The 14565-nt window shown below is 47.3% G+C and overlaps 1 protein-coding gene and 1 pseudogene across 1 annotated transcript; one reads left to right on the forward strand and one right to left on the reverse strand.

The window, feature by feature from the left end:
- The first annotated feature begins 260 nt into the window (after positions 1-260).
- LOC120847616 lies at positions 261-1712 on the forward strand. Its single transcript, XM_042286671.1, has 3 exons — positions 261-265; positions 479-601; positions 689-1712. Exon 3 carries the CDS (start codon positions 931-933, stop codon positions 1657-1659), a length of 729 nt encoding a protein of 242 aa, XP_042142605.1. The 5' UTR covers positions 261-265; positions 479-601; positions 689-930; the 3' UTR covers positions 1660-1712.
- Positions 1713-1976: 264 nt separating this feature from the next.
- LOC120847617 lies at positions 1977-7859 on the reverse strand (annotated as a pseudogene).
- Between the last annotated feature and the right edge of the window lie 6706 nt (positions 7860-14565).

Below are 14565 nucleotides of genomic sequence, written 5' to 3' on the forward strand. Positions count from 1 at the left end.
TCGTTAGTTTTCCTGGGCCACGACGCCCCAAAGTCACGCGAGCGAACTGAGCAAAGCTGGCGATCAGACGGCCGAGATCGACGCATGCTCACGCTCCGTCGTGATTGATTTTCTTCCTTTTTTTTCTCGTCAGGCTGGAAAAAAAGGACACTCGCCCCAGGAACCGTGCCGTCCCAGAATCTGCCTTTACGGCCACTGGACAAGCCCCCGAAGCTGCGACAGCCCCTGAAGCCGCGGGCAGGTGTGGCCACATGCAAGCCTCGCCGTGAGTGCTCTCGTTTGTAGGGAACATTCGTGGTATCAGTGGATGCTGTGTGATAAATAACCAGATTTTAAATATTTGGCTCCTGCATACCTGTTTACTTTTTTTGTTTTGCAGTCATCAGAAGATAAAACATGGTCGTGTCTATTTCAGTTCCAGTGCTGAGCTGTAATTTTTGGTTTTTCTGGTTTTTTTTTTTCCACTTGGATTTAACAGCCAAGGATGACCTGCCAGCAGCAGTTACATTGGCAGGGCTGAACTCCGAAGAAGCCAGCACCAGTGAGGGTTTGATTGAGCAGGAACTACCCAACCAGGATGCCGATGCTGCAGATCCCATTGGTGAGGAGAAAGCAAACATTGCATGCCCAGTGTGAGTCATGTCAGCCTAATTTTAGTTGATACCAGAGTTGCTTTTTAATGTTTCAGGTCTTCAGGCTGAACTTCACACCTCGAAGAAAGATGTCGCAAGTCAAGCGGACACACTAAAGCTTGAGAAAGATCAAGTGCTCGGGATAGCACGGGTTAAGAATGAACCGGCCCTCGTATCACTGACCTGCATACCCTGTTTTCAGCTATTCTATAACATCTGCGACCTGTATGGGGAATCTCGCTTATTGAGCCAGAGGAAGGATTTCAGCATCAGTAACGAGGACGCAGTACTGCTAACAATGATGAAGCTGTACCACAATCTGACGTTTTCCCTTCTTGGGGTACTGTTTGGGGTCCATAGGACGACAGCTTCCAACATATTTAGAGCGTCGGTACCGGTCCTAGCAGCAGTGCTCAGGCACGCCGTTTTCTGGCCTGAAAAGGAGGCTGTGCTCCAGTCCCTGACCAAGTACTTTAACAAGTACAGGGACTGTCGCATGGTGCTCGACTGTACAGAGATTCCTCTGCAAAAGCCGAAAAACCTGGAGTCTCAACTACTTACCTACAGTCACGACAAGGGAACCCAGACTGCAAAGGTGCTTGTGTGCGAGACGCCAGGTGGCTTAATTAGCTATGCGAGTCCGGCATACTGTGGCAGATCCTCCGACACGCATATCACAAAGGAGAGTGGGCTTCTAGAGAAATGCCTGCCCTTCATCGACAGCGTAATGGTCGACAAAGGGTTCTTAATTGACGAGCTGTGTTGCGAACACAAGGTAAAGTTGGTTCGTCCACCATTTCTCCGTAAAAACACACAGCTGAGCAAATCTGACGCCGCAAACAACCAAAGCATCGCAGCCGCACGCGTCCATGTCGAGCGTGCAATTCAGCGAATGAAGTTGTTTCGAATTCTTCGGGACAATTTCAGCGCAGACCTCCTTCCGCAAATCGATGATGTTGTCATCATTGCAGGTCTCGTGAACCTCTCAAAGCCCTTGTTCAGCAACGACAAATTTTTAACTGGTTAATACATTGCTGAACAGGACACGATAGCGTTTTCTTTTAGCTGCCTGTTTAAACGTTGACGTTAGTCTGTAGATCACTTAATGGGCAGTTCAAACATGGCATCCCACTGTCATTTGTGAAGAATGAGTTCTCTTTAGCAGGGTAGTAAGAAAGTATTGTTCGGTCACAGACTGTCACTAGCCAAGAATTTCCTTGTTAACTTCGTTCAAGGTACTCTTCCCCTGTGCTACATTGGAGAAAGGTTGTCAAAGCACAGAAATGAGTCAATATTTCTAGCTCGTGCATTTAGACACACAAGCCATTCAACAGCCTTGTAAGATATGTTTCTATGCCAATTTAATTTTGCAAATTTGATGTCATGCATACTGTAATAAATGAATGTATTAGCACGTGCTTGTTGCCATCCTTTTGTTTATTTGCTGGCTTCAAATGCATATCTAATGTTACCACACTGGCCCTTTTTGGGGCCCACTACCACGAGTATGAACATGTCAGATTCTTCAGCGTGTCAAAAATGTACTTGTCGTGCAGGGTGTGCACTGCAGCCGAACATTTAAGGAAATGTGCAGCATCAAATGGCACGGTAAGTGCCCTCCAGTCCTCTGGACTCTTGTAGACGAAAAAGTCACACACTGGAATATTCATTATCCCCATCTGGACCTGAACCTGTGTGTAGAACAGGGGCATCGGCTTGTCCTTTGAGAAAGCTTTCTTCACCGTGTTGAGGCACTTGATTTCTAAAATACGCTTCTCACCCTTGCAGCAGACGCAGGTGAAAGTAACGAGCCCATCCACGCTACAGCCCATCACAAGAAACTCGTTCCAAATCAATAGGCCCCTGTCTCCCACAGTGCATGTGTGGCCCCTCGACTTCACAACCGAGACATACTTGTCCCGCGCAGTGCCTTCCATGCTCAGCCCGCGCTGCATTGCTGCAGACTGGTATGTGCTCGTGCGGAGGACCGCCTTCAACAAAAGCCCCATGTTGTGCGGCATTTGCTCTATCTCGCACTTCGCTGCCCTTGTTTTGAAGGAATGGCAGACTGTACTGGTTGCCATGCCTATCCTCTGGCGCAACCAGTCCTCAGATAGCGACTATTCCCTCGTCCTCTCCTCGATTACCGCACAGACGTCTGCAGAGAAGGTGGCCCTTATCTCCTCCACAAAAGCATCGAAGCTGGGAGCAGCAGTTGTGGCAATCAGCCGCGTAAGTGTGGCCAGTCCGGGGACAGGGGGCTCCTCAGCTGCGGTGGGGGCGGTTGATATCTCTGCAAACATGCAAATAAACAGGGAATATTGACACATTACACACTATAAAGGTGATAGGAAAGAAATTGGTTGTTGGAATGCAAAAATGAAATGCTAGGGAACAGTTCTATGTACAAAACACAAGAGGACTAATTATGACCAGTCTCATTGCTGCCATAGTGAATACGTTGAATAAGCCTGGTACTAATATGCGAGCATACGAGGGCCATTAAAAAAGTATCAGACCTAAATTTGTTCTGCATAAACAAATGAAGTGCAGACAGCATCTTCTGGTTAGAGAAGTGGAGGGAACATTAATGTGTATGTGTGAATTTTATCAGGCCCGATGAAAATGTGAGTTGTTTTCGGTCAGCCTCCGAGTGAGGAATTGTAGTCGCTGCTCGTCGTTTTTTTCCGTAACTCGAATAGGGTTCCTTTCAGCGGCATTTTCATCGTAGGAAAGAGCCAGAAATCACATGGAGCCATGTTGAGACAGTAGGAAGCCTGTTTTGGCCAAAAAAACTCAGACGCAAGGAATGAGCTGGTGCACTGTCATGATGCAGCTCCATCGTGAGAAACTTCGGCACGATTGCACGAAGTTGGTTAATCACCAGATTATTTCGGCTTGTTGAAGGCCTCTCCCCACTGACATGCAGCATCTTTGATCTGGTTCTACCAAACCTTAATGTTTTTTTAATGCCCATGGCATCGTCCTCGAACTCCTGCTGAATATTTCGAATTGTTTCCACTTGAGTGTGAGCAAGCTTGAATCAAAATTTGATGCAATACCTCTCACTCAAACTACTTTGTCATGTTGCAAAAAAAAAAACAAAAAAAAACAAAAAAAAAACGACGAGCACTAACTACACGTCATCACTCCGAGGCTAACTGCCTGCGACTCACATTTTTTGCGGGCCTGATAAAATTCTTGCATGCGCATTAACGTTCCCTCTGCCTCCCCACCAGATAAAGCTATCCGCGCTTCATTTGTTTCCACGGTACTAATTCAGGTAGGATACTTCTTAAACAGACCTTGTACACCAATTAAGCATGTAGTGGCATACTTAATTGGTGATGGTGCTCCAGGCACACTTTCAGTTTAGAGTTGTGGGCCAGGAAAGTCACCTGCACCTGGCAATCTGGTTTTTTGTAGAAATCTGCCTATGGCAGGATGACAGTGCACATTGCTCAACTAGACTTAAGCCTCAGCCACTTTAAACATATTGTACTAAGGAACATTTCTGGTTGCTTTTCTGGTTCGCTTGACATTTTTTTCTCTCCTTTGCAGTCACCTGTTACGACATATTGGATATTAGTGCTTCCACTCAAATCTAATATATATATGGCGCAATCGCCATGCCTTCAGAACCTAGTACCTGTACTTTTTATTATCAACTCTGTAACTTTTGTGAGTCAGGCATGCACAATTCAGAATGTAAACATATTAAGGTTGGAGTCCCCATCCGTTGAGCGTACTGCTCACAGCTGTGTCGATTTATCACAGCCACCGATCTAAGTGGTGTACATTTATCTAGGGTTTCAATGTATACAAAAATTCTACACAGATAAATATACACAGGAGTGTACATTTATCTTGGGTTTTTTCTGCTGGGATCCAAACATCCTGCATGGTCTGTACTGAGCACAGCTTCCATCCCGTGTGAGGCATGCCACCACTGATGTTCGTCGGATACTGAGAGAATCGATTCATAAAGTTTCTTAAGAATGACCAACAAACAGCCAAAAACCAACTGTAGCAAAGATGCAGTTCATGAACCAACCAAGAGGACGGATTTCTTCGGTGTGCCGCAGGGCAGCTGACCTATAAGTCAGTCCCTCCAGTAGTCGTCCCAGGATATCGCCTTTAGGAAGCAGGACCGGATCCCCTTCAACCTGAAAATATAAAGCAAAATTTCGCCAAAATTAAGCAAACGTAAAACAATGGATTGCAAGCGTCCCGGCTAGTGCCTCTTTCATGCAACCATGTTCGCATGCATGTAAGGGCAACATTGGCAGGCTTGCAGTTGCGCGTGCTTCGTTGTGCAAGCGGAGACAATGGCTGTTCGGTCGAAACCGAAATCATGTCACTCCGCTCTGTCGCCTACTGGATCCCAAAATTGTATGCAAAATGCACCTGCCTAGCATACAAAAAAAAAAAAAAAAAAAAACAGTCCAGCGGTGTGCGCTTGACAGGCCGGCAGGCGAGGTACAAGCTAAACACCCAGAAAAAAAGAACCTGAGTGCATCGATGTATGGCATCGCGAGCCAGGGTCAAAAAGTTTTTGGAGCGCTTTGTCCAACGACTGAACTCGTGGCAAACAAGCACACTCTGCGGGTTCAGCTTGCAGACATTGCCTCCTTTGCTCACTTCTCGTCACTAACTCTCTTTCGCGGCAGATTTTTTACGTATCGGGGTCCGTCTCGAAAAAGAAAGCCCACCGAGAGAAACCTATGTAATCACTACTTCGACAAGCAGTTTTTGAAAAGGGGGATTTTGGTAGTGCCATATGATTTAAACGAGAGCACGAATGTTGATGAACACGCAGCAGTAACTACGTTTTAGTTTAGAAAGCGGCATATTTGTAGCGACGTGGGGACGGCAACCTGTCACATTGCACGACCACGGTGACTGTGGTTGTGCTAGTGCTTCAGCTCACAAAGCAACTCTTGCCGCGCAAAAAAAAAAAAAAAAAAAAAAAAAAAAAGGTTTTGTTTTACAGCATGACAGTATTTAGCACAGGTCAGGGCAGAAGAAGCGTTTATATGTGGGTCTTGTACAGCCCTTTCCCGTGATTTCATTTGGCGCTGGTGGAGGGAGCTTTATGGTATGCACAAGGTCTACTAAAAGCGCTGTGCATAAATAGAAGTTTCATAGCTCACTTTTTCAAGACCCGGGAGGTTGACGATCTTCCTCGGAGCATACTTCTCCCCGACCGCTCTCTTCTGCCCCTTCCCCCACTTTTGTGGCAAGTCTGTGGACGCCAGTACGTTGAAGTTCCTCTTGGCGTTGATATGTAGCAACATTGCCACAACGTGCTTACACTTGTAGTTCCTGCAAAATGGCAATGTTCTTAGCTTGCAATTAAACAGCATATCCAATATCAGTCATAAAATGTGAACAGTCTCACCCTCTAGCAGTACCTTTCTCACGCAACTTCAATATTATTTGAATGAGATTAAAAGTGCATGTACAAGTTGGCAGTATGCAATGCCAGTAGAGCTGAGTGTTAATAGACTTGAAAGAGTAATCTACAGAGAATAGCAAGACATAAAATTTCCCCCACTATTTTAACGTGAAAATCACTCGCAGCTTAGTAGCATCTAAGCAACCAGCAGCTGCATAAATGTGAGAGTGTTATCGAGAAAAGAGTCAAAGTACAGGCTAGCTGATGGAAGTCAACCATTTCGTCGTTTACCCTGAGACTGGGGGGTTGTTGACGACGAAAACGAACTATATAAGAGGAAGTTGTTGGAATAAACGCATAGCTGAGTTTGAGACCTGTCTGTTTTTTCTGTCACTTCTGCTCTTCAAAAAAAAACCCAGTCTCAGGGTAAACGACGAAATGGTTGAGAATGTTATGTGGCTCCATTGATTTTAGTTTAAAGGTTGCTGATACGAGGGCAGCTGCACTCGTATTTGCATGTAATATTTTTCTTTTTGTAGTGCATCTGGTTACTATGTAGGGGCCGAGAGAAAACTATTCTACAACTCTAATGGACCTAGCTACAGGAATATTTGCATAATCTTTTTTGACAGAAGAAAGAAAAACAGCAGTGCTGTACACAAACTGCCATGGGCCTTTGGATGATCGGATATTAGTTTATGAATTAAATGTTATCCACAAGGTTTAATACTCGTAGCTCAAAAATTCCGACATTGCAGAAAAGATAAAAGAGAAGACTCAAAAAACTAAAAAAAGCAACAAAAAAAAGTGAAAGCCGTTTACAAATTCGTGTAACGCCGAATTGGAGCGCAGCTCTTGAGGAGGAGGAGTGAAGGGTACTGAGGGGAGGGTAGACCCCTCCCCCTTCTCCTCCTCCTCCCCTCATTCTTTAATATGCTCCGGGTGGGGGGGTCACGTGACCTCGGGGGGTGTGTGTCACGTGACTTCGGGGAGGGGGTCACGTGACCTCGGGGAGGCGTGACCTGGGGGTCACCTCAAGGTCACGTGACCCCCAAGGTGACCCCCACGCGACCTTGGGGGTCACGTGACCTGGAGGGGTCACGTGACCTGGGGGTCACGTGGGGGTCACCTTGGGGTCACGTGACCTTGAGATGACCTTGGAAGGGGTCACGTGACCTCGGGGGTCACGTGACCTTGGGGAGGAGACCACGTGACCTCGGGGGTCACGTAACCTCAGAGGGGTCACGTGACCCGCAGGTCACGTGACCTTGGGGGTCACGTGATCCCAAGATGACCCCACGTGACCCCCAAGGTCACGCGACCTTCAGGGGTCACGTGACCTTGAGATGACCTTGGGAGGGGCCCGTGACCTTGGTGGTCACGTGACCTTGGGATGACCTTGGTTACGCCGACGCCGACGGCGACGCCGACGCCGCTCAAGCCGGGAATGGGCCCCTAAGAGCTGCGCTCTAAAAAAAGAAGACGGACGCGCGGTGTCGAACTCGCGACAAGCGCCTCACGAAGCGCGCACCTTACCACTGCGCCACGGGAACAACGAGTAAAGCCAGATCGTATTTCGTAAACAAGGCGCAGCACTTCGCCGGTTATCGCAAATTGTTCGGTTCCCGGCTCGAGCAGCGAGCTCCTCGATCCACTTGACAACACGCCGGCCGATAAGTACATACAACTCAACCGAGTAATGATGCACGGCATGTTCCTTTACCCTGCTTTGCAGGAGCACGATGTGTCACCGACGTTTCTTCCATTCAGTGCTATCTCCAGCTCGTGCGGGTCCGAAGTCAGTGCCGACGTCTGGAGGACGAATCCAATGAACGTGTAGGAGTCCTTATCCCCCTTCTTGATACTGCAGGAGAAGACATGTCCCGCTTCAAGAACTCGTTCGCCCTCGAGCAACAGCCGGGATGTTTCGTGGGCCTTGTTCACGAACGCGTTGATGCTGCTTACAGGCAGCACAACTGAAAAGGGGTACACAGTTTTAACGGGCTGCCCGGTCAAATAGAAGCTAAAAAAAAGCTTCGCTTACCTTCAACGGTAGGTCGCACATGGTCCGCATCCATCGCGGTGCCCGATACAGCCGCCGAAAACGACAAATTGGCCCGTACCGTCTAGTCTAGTCTACGCCGCCGCGCTTCCCTGCAGCGACCGGTTCCCTGCTAGCCTGCAAAAGGCTCGCCGGCTCCCCGGAAGCAGTTGTACGGTAGCCGACTTAGGAGCTTGACCGGATCGAGTACAAAAACGAAAAAATGGGTTAAAATAAACCTTAAACACTCGTACTAATAGAAAAAAAGCGAAGACCGACACACTGCACCCTACACACTGAGCGCAAAAAGCGGTCACGTGATCCCCTATCCTACGTCACGACGATAGGCCCGTTAGGTGGCGCCACGTCATGTTCTCGGGGCTAATACTCCTCTCTTTTCTTTCTCTCCCTAAGCTGAAAGCGTGGAACAGGCTACGCAGTCGTCGGACCGATGAACCGGAGGCTTTTTTTATGCCTTGAGTCCGCTGTCTGGGCGCGGGTAATGGCAGCAGCGTGATCATCTGGCAAAGGTTTCACGGGTGGCGTAGTAGCTCTTTCCGATCAGGAAATGTCTGATTCCCGGCCTAGTTTCTTGTGCGCTGTGCTGCGACCAGCGGGGCTGCCAGAGATTTCGTTCGTGACAACGTATTCGAGTGTACCAAGGCTTCCAGTGTTTAAAAAGTCCAACGTACATCGGCAACAAGCGATTTCTTCAAAAAAGCCCAAGGAATTCATGTGATGCGTTTAGTGTTCGGTTGGGCAAATCACTTCTTCTGCCACATCGTGTTGAATCTTCGCAGACGACTTTCTTTCCGCGTTTGTGTTTGTGTGGTTCTGCAGTGCCCGTGTCAACATCTATCTTGGATTACATATTTCAAGTCCGATATTTTCATCGTAAGTGCTCTGCAACCTACTCCTTTGCAGCAATTGACCGTTCCGTTCATGATTACGTCTAAAATTAGGCAGTGTCTATTTCCTTGCAGCCGGGAGAATAATTTCCCGAAATTCTATCAGCAGTCGCTTGCCAGTAGCTGTCTACAATCATGTGATAACTGCAGATGACTTTCTTATTCTTCCGGCGTTTTGTGAACACGCGTTTCATGGACACCTTTTCGTTGATAAACGTTTTCTAGACACGTTTCGTCGACACTAACGTTTCACCGTTACTCCTTACGCGAAATACACGCTGTAGGGACATTTCGTCGTGCGTGTGTCTCAGGCGCGTGCTCACCGACCCAGCTCACCCGTTCACGTCGCTTCGTGGCGACAGTATGCGGCGGCTCATTAAAACAAATGTTCACTCTACCTGTGATACCCGTATATATCACCTCGCGCATATAGCCTAGGGCGGCTCATTACAAAAAAAAAAAAAAAAAGATGCTTATAAAGGAAAGCTAACCTGAGCTGTCGATAAAACGTCGTTCGATGAAGTGATTATATCGCCAATGAGTGACGACTGCCGGCACAATTTCGGGTAAATAATTCTACCGGCTGCTGAGAGAATATACACTACTTAAGAATCACCCCGGTTCTTGTTCGCTCAGTAATCTCCTCAGTTGTGTAACAGCTTCGTTGTACATCTTCACATATCACAGATTGCTTGCACGTTTCTACTTGTTTACGGAATAGGCTGTCTAATAAACTTATAAGAAATTTGAAAACAATCCGTTGTGTCTGTTTGCCTACCTTTTTGCAACCGCCTGGGCGCGTACATTTTTTACAGGTTTCCTTGAGGTGGGTGCACAAAGAGGTGTAATGGTACATCATTGAATGAGGTGTATACATGTTCCATATAAGCGGGGTGGGTGTAAAAACGGTGTAATAGTAAACCCTGTTGGCGGGTGTATCTCTGTTCCCTATGAGCGGGGTGGGTGTAAACAACGGTGTAATAGCAAACCCTGTTGGGGGGGGTGTAGAGAAGGGAATACTTGTACACCTTAAATTGGGGTGTACCTGCACACCGAAACGACAATGAGGGTGTAAGAAAGGAGTAGTGACACACCCCAGCGTGGGGTGTATCTGTGCACCCCCGAATGCTGAAGGTGTATAAAAGGGTGCACGTATGCACCCCTAAAGAGAGTGTATATATGCACCTCGTTTTGAGGTGTACTTGTACGCCTTTATGGGTGTAGTATATGTGGCAGCACTTACACCCCCTGTGGGTGTACCCACTACACCCTTTTTTTTTAGAGTGTAACGAGAAAAGTAACCCGTTACTTTGGAAGTAATGTAACACGTTCCTTTTGAGAATCTGTAACGATCAACGCATTTAGTTCCTTTCTGAGTTAGTAACGAGTGGCGGTATTTACTTACTTTTTCGGGGTAAGGTGTACATGGCTGGTCTCGTGCATGCGTTTGCCAGACCCCTTTTAAATGATCAAGAAATGATGAGTTGCTTCGCCCGCTTTTCGTGCTCACGCCGTTACGTGAACACATCCCGTAGATGCATACGTTATTGCGCTTTGACAGTTAAAACTAAGCGTATGCCGAAGTGACATTCACCGGAACAGTCAAGGTGGGCAGCAAGTGGAACTCATCACAGGGAGCAAGCGCTCGGGAACGGGAACAGAGAAGAGAGCGGCCGAGATAGGGAGGGACAAGCAGAGACAGAGGGGGAACAGGCTGGTGCTGTTGACGCGTGACATTTGTTTCTTCTTCTTAATTTACGAATAAATTCTATTTCTGAGTCCTTCGGGGACGCAGCTCGGCGCTTCCCCGCTTCCATCCTGTCGCGAATTGCGCAATTATCGACCGCTTTATAATTTTCGAGCTCCGGAGATTCGCGCGTTCGTTTTTTGAGGGTGGTTCTATCTTGTCTTTCTTCCTGTCGCCAAATTATTTTTGGAGCCGATCTATTTTATTCGAGTTGAGTTACAAAAATAGCGTTTAAAGTAAAACTAAGAAGGAAAAGTTTCGTTCCCTCAATTATGCTTCGACATCGTCCGAACTTGCTGTTGCGACAGTTTTGACGATTATTGATGACGGGAGATATTTGTTTTTTCGTTTTTTTCAATTTTAGGATTTGATTTGTTTATCAACCAAAGCGGTAAACTTAAACAAAATCGCTAATAACATTCGTTCTGTCTTGGTAGTCGCGTATTTAAGCTACAAGCACAAACCAGCTGAGGTGAACCTCTCGGTATATCCACGTTAGAATCGGCTTTGGGTTTACATGTTAGCATATGTTCTTCGGTGCCAAGCATACAGTTACAATCTGCTTACGTCACAGGTCACTGAGGCATCGGCGCTGATTATAAACCAACCAAATTCAGTTTTATGTTTCTTTCACGCGCGACAGCCATGCGTGTCTATTAAAGGTCACCCTGGAACACATAAATAAACTACTTTTAAAATGTAACATTTTGTTTTAGACAGCATGATACAGACATTAAAACAATGTCGTCTCTATATCTCGCCAGCCAAGCTTGTATACCATTTTCCGGTATTCTTGACAAAGTCGTCATGATGCCACAAGCCCCTACGAATTTTTCTCGCACCCACTTTTTGTCCGCGTGTTCGCAGTGCGCATTCCGCTCCGCGGCAGCGGCGCATGCGCAGAACTTGGCAATAATTTCGTTTCTGCGCAGGCGCAGTGGGTGTGGGCGAGTCTCTTTGAGCCCAAAGAAAGGAGAACACACTAGAGCTTCGTGACATTCTGTGAGCGACGCAATAACACCCTGATGACTGCAAGTTTTTCATGCTCATGGCGAGCTCAGATTATCAGTCTCGCGTGGCAACGAGTTGTTCGTGGCTCTGGCATATGGCTATAACTTGCCATGACTTGTTCATCGTTCTGTTCGCTCTTTTTGTCAAATATGTAGTTTGTTTCATCTGTATGGTTTCTTTTAGGTGCACGGTGTGCTCCGGTGCATGCAGCCGTCTTTAGTTTGGACGGAACTGGTCCGTGGGCTGGCTTCCTGATGCCGCGGTTCGTGCCGTGCTCTCTCGCTCGTCTTTTCCTCTTGCACAACAAAGAAAGAGCGCACGCTTCCAATGACGCGCCGCTGTTGACGCGCTCCCCTGTAAAAGCTCTTGTGGCTGCATCCGAAACCGCCGACTCCCCGGAGAGCAGGCGGACTCTACGTAGAGAACAAACCCCGACGCCAAATGCTAACGCGTTTTGTCGAGAATCAGCGTAACGACACATGCGACTTCGGCTTTTTTCATTTTTTTTTATAAATCTGCGAATTTTGTTTGGATCGTGAATATTTATTTTCGTTGGTGCGTTTGCAACTACCATGCCTTGACCCCAGCAAGTAACCACCAGTGTATTTAAAACAGTATTAAAAAAAAACATTTCACAGCATCACTCAAAAAACACTTTGCACGCGCTCCAGATTACAGCCGCCATCCCTGAACTTCTTTTGTCTCACCCAGATTCCAAGGACGTTGAAGAAAGCCAATGAATGCTGGGGAGATGGACAAAGTAGAATCTTAAATGGCAATAACCTGTCCTGCTGTGGTAATGAGGAAGTGACGTAAGCGTAACAAGAAGAAACCAGAACTGAAGGTTGGTTTTGGCGGCGCCTATGAACAGCTGCTGCAAAGCGTCTATGCCATTTCAAATGCCTCCCTTCAAAAACCAATAAAAACGCAATTTTTCCTTGACCGGAGCATAAGAGGGGTTGGGGCGTGGGAGGAGTTCTAGTAGAGTTAGTCTGCATTCAAATAACGGTACCCGATACTCTGACGGCGTCTTGGCGCATGTAGAGTTTTGTTATCGCGGGTTGTATCATCGGTGAGCGAAAACGCTCTACTACAACTTCAGCTGTGTTAGTCAAAATCTGTATTTTCCCACAGTATCATCTTGTAATATATAATACACAGGGAGCATGGCGAAGCTAAGGACAGTTGACTCGACTAAATATTGACTGCAATTGTTAAGCTTGCACTTCGTATAATAGAGCGGTAGCTTTATTCGCGACCCCAGAAAACCGAACGACACCTAGCTGATAAACACTGGACTGGACAGAACCGGTCCTTCTGCCACTTTTGCTCATCTCTGGCTCCCGTGACTGCCTGCTGTCGGCCTGTGGCGCGATAACCGCCGAAGGGAAGCTATGAAAGCTGATTTTGGTTGGGTCCAAAGCGCGGTGGTCTAAGGCAACGAAAACAGCAGCAATTACGGGACGGCAGAGGAAGCCACGATTCAAAACGGCCTAAGGAATTAGGTACCCCTCGATTTGCTTCTCATGTTGTGTAGGGCGAACAGTTGTCCCGACGACTCAGTCGTTACTGTCCTCTCAGCGTGTTGCCTCGGACGCTCGGGACGCAACCTACTCAATCACATGACCATCGTGCGACAGAAGGGCGGCATACTAGTCGTTTCATCGCTTCCCCGAAAAGGGCCAGGCCTCTGGTAGTTAGCTGACGCAAACACACCGCTGCAGATTTGAAACATAGGGAATCGAAGTTGGGGAAAACCAGAATGAGTCTAACTTCTACCTGCTGAAATCCGAGCGTTGTACGTCGAGTTGGCACATGGCACGGCACGACTAGTTTTTGATCATTACAGGAGCCCGAGTGGTGACACCTATATAGGTCGCAAATGTTGTGAATAGGGCCAACCAATCTCAGGAGGCGCGTAAGCACCAAATATGTAGGTCGGCCAGTCTGTAACGATCTTGGCAAAAGAAACGGCGGCCGGTGCCGGGGATTGTACGTCAGCCACCGGCGCAGAAGAGAGTGCGCTGCTGACTGAGCTACGAGCTCAGCACGCAGGAACAAGAGGAGCTGAAGCAGGTGGCACGAGAAAGCGCACGGAGTGCAAAGAGTAGAGGGGGAGGGGGGAGCACAAAAAAGAGGATCAGAGACAAGTGGTGTAGAAAGACCTTGCGGAACGAGGAGCAGTGGAGAGGGCGCGAAGGCGCGCTTCCCCTCTCTTGGTGACCCAAAACATTCAGCGCAATTGCTTTGTATCCGGATGGTGATATATGGGAGCACGCACAGAGTCACGAAGAGACAATGGTGTCGCGTAATTTGTTTCCATGCAAAACCCTGCCCCAGGCACCATTTGAACTAAGGGCAGCACCCACCCCAGGTACTAAACGACGCCCTGTAAAGCTACCGCATTTTTTAACGCGTTTGGCAGAATTACCAAACATGCGGTCAATATTTTGTTTTGTAAACTTACTTTTTTGAAGCAGTGTTTCACTCTCCACTGATAGGTTTTCTTTAGTTAGATAACTTATGCCGTAAAGCGTAAATTTTGTTGCGATTGTTATTCGATCAATTTCAAATAATTTCATTATTCATGCATTTGGGAAATCGGTCTCGTGCCACCATTGCCTAAAAGTACAGATTGGAATCACTCTGATAACTTTACTATATCGTAACTTGAAGTCGTTGTCGGAGTGAGAAAATAAATGACCAAGACTTTTAACTATAGACGCTACGAAAAGAAATTAATAGAGAAATACTGCAACCCACACGACCACCTGTGGTAATTACTTTTTTCGAAGAACTAGAAATACAGCGAGTGCTAGGACCTCTGT

Source organism: Ixodes scapularis, unplaced genomic scaffold (genome assembly GCF_016920785.2).
Source record: "Ixodes scapularis isolate PalLabHiFi unplaced genomic scaffold, ASM1692078v2 PGA_scaffold8__174_contigs__length_109621045, whole genome shotgun sequence".
Taxonomy (NCBI): Eukaryota; Metazoa; Arthropoda; class Arachnida; order Ixodida; family Ixodidae; genus Ixodes; species Ixodes scapularis.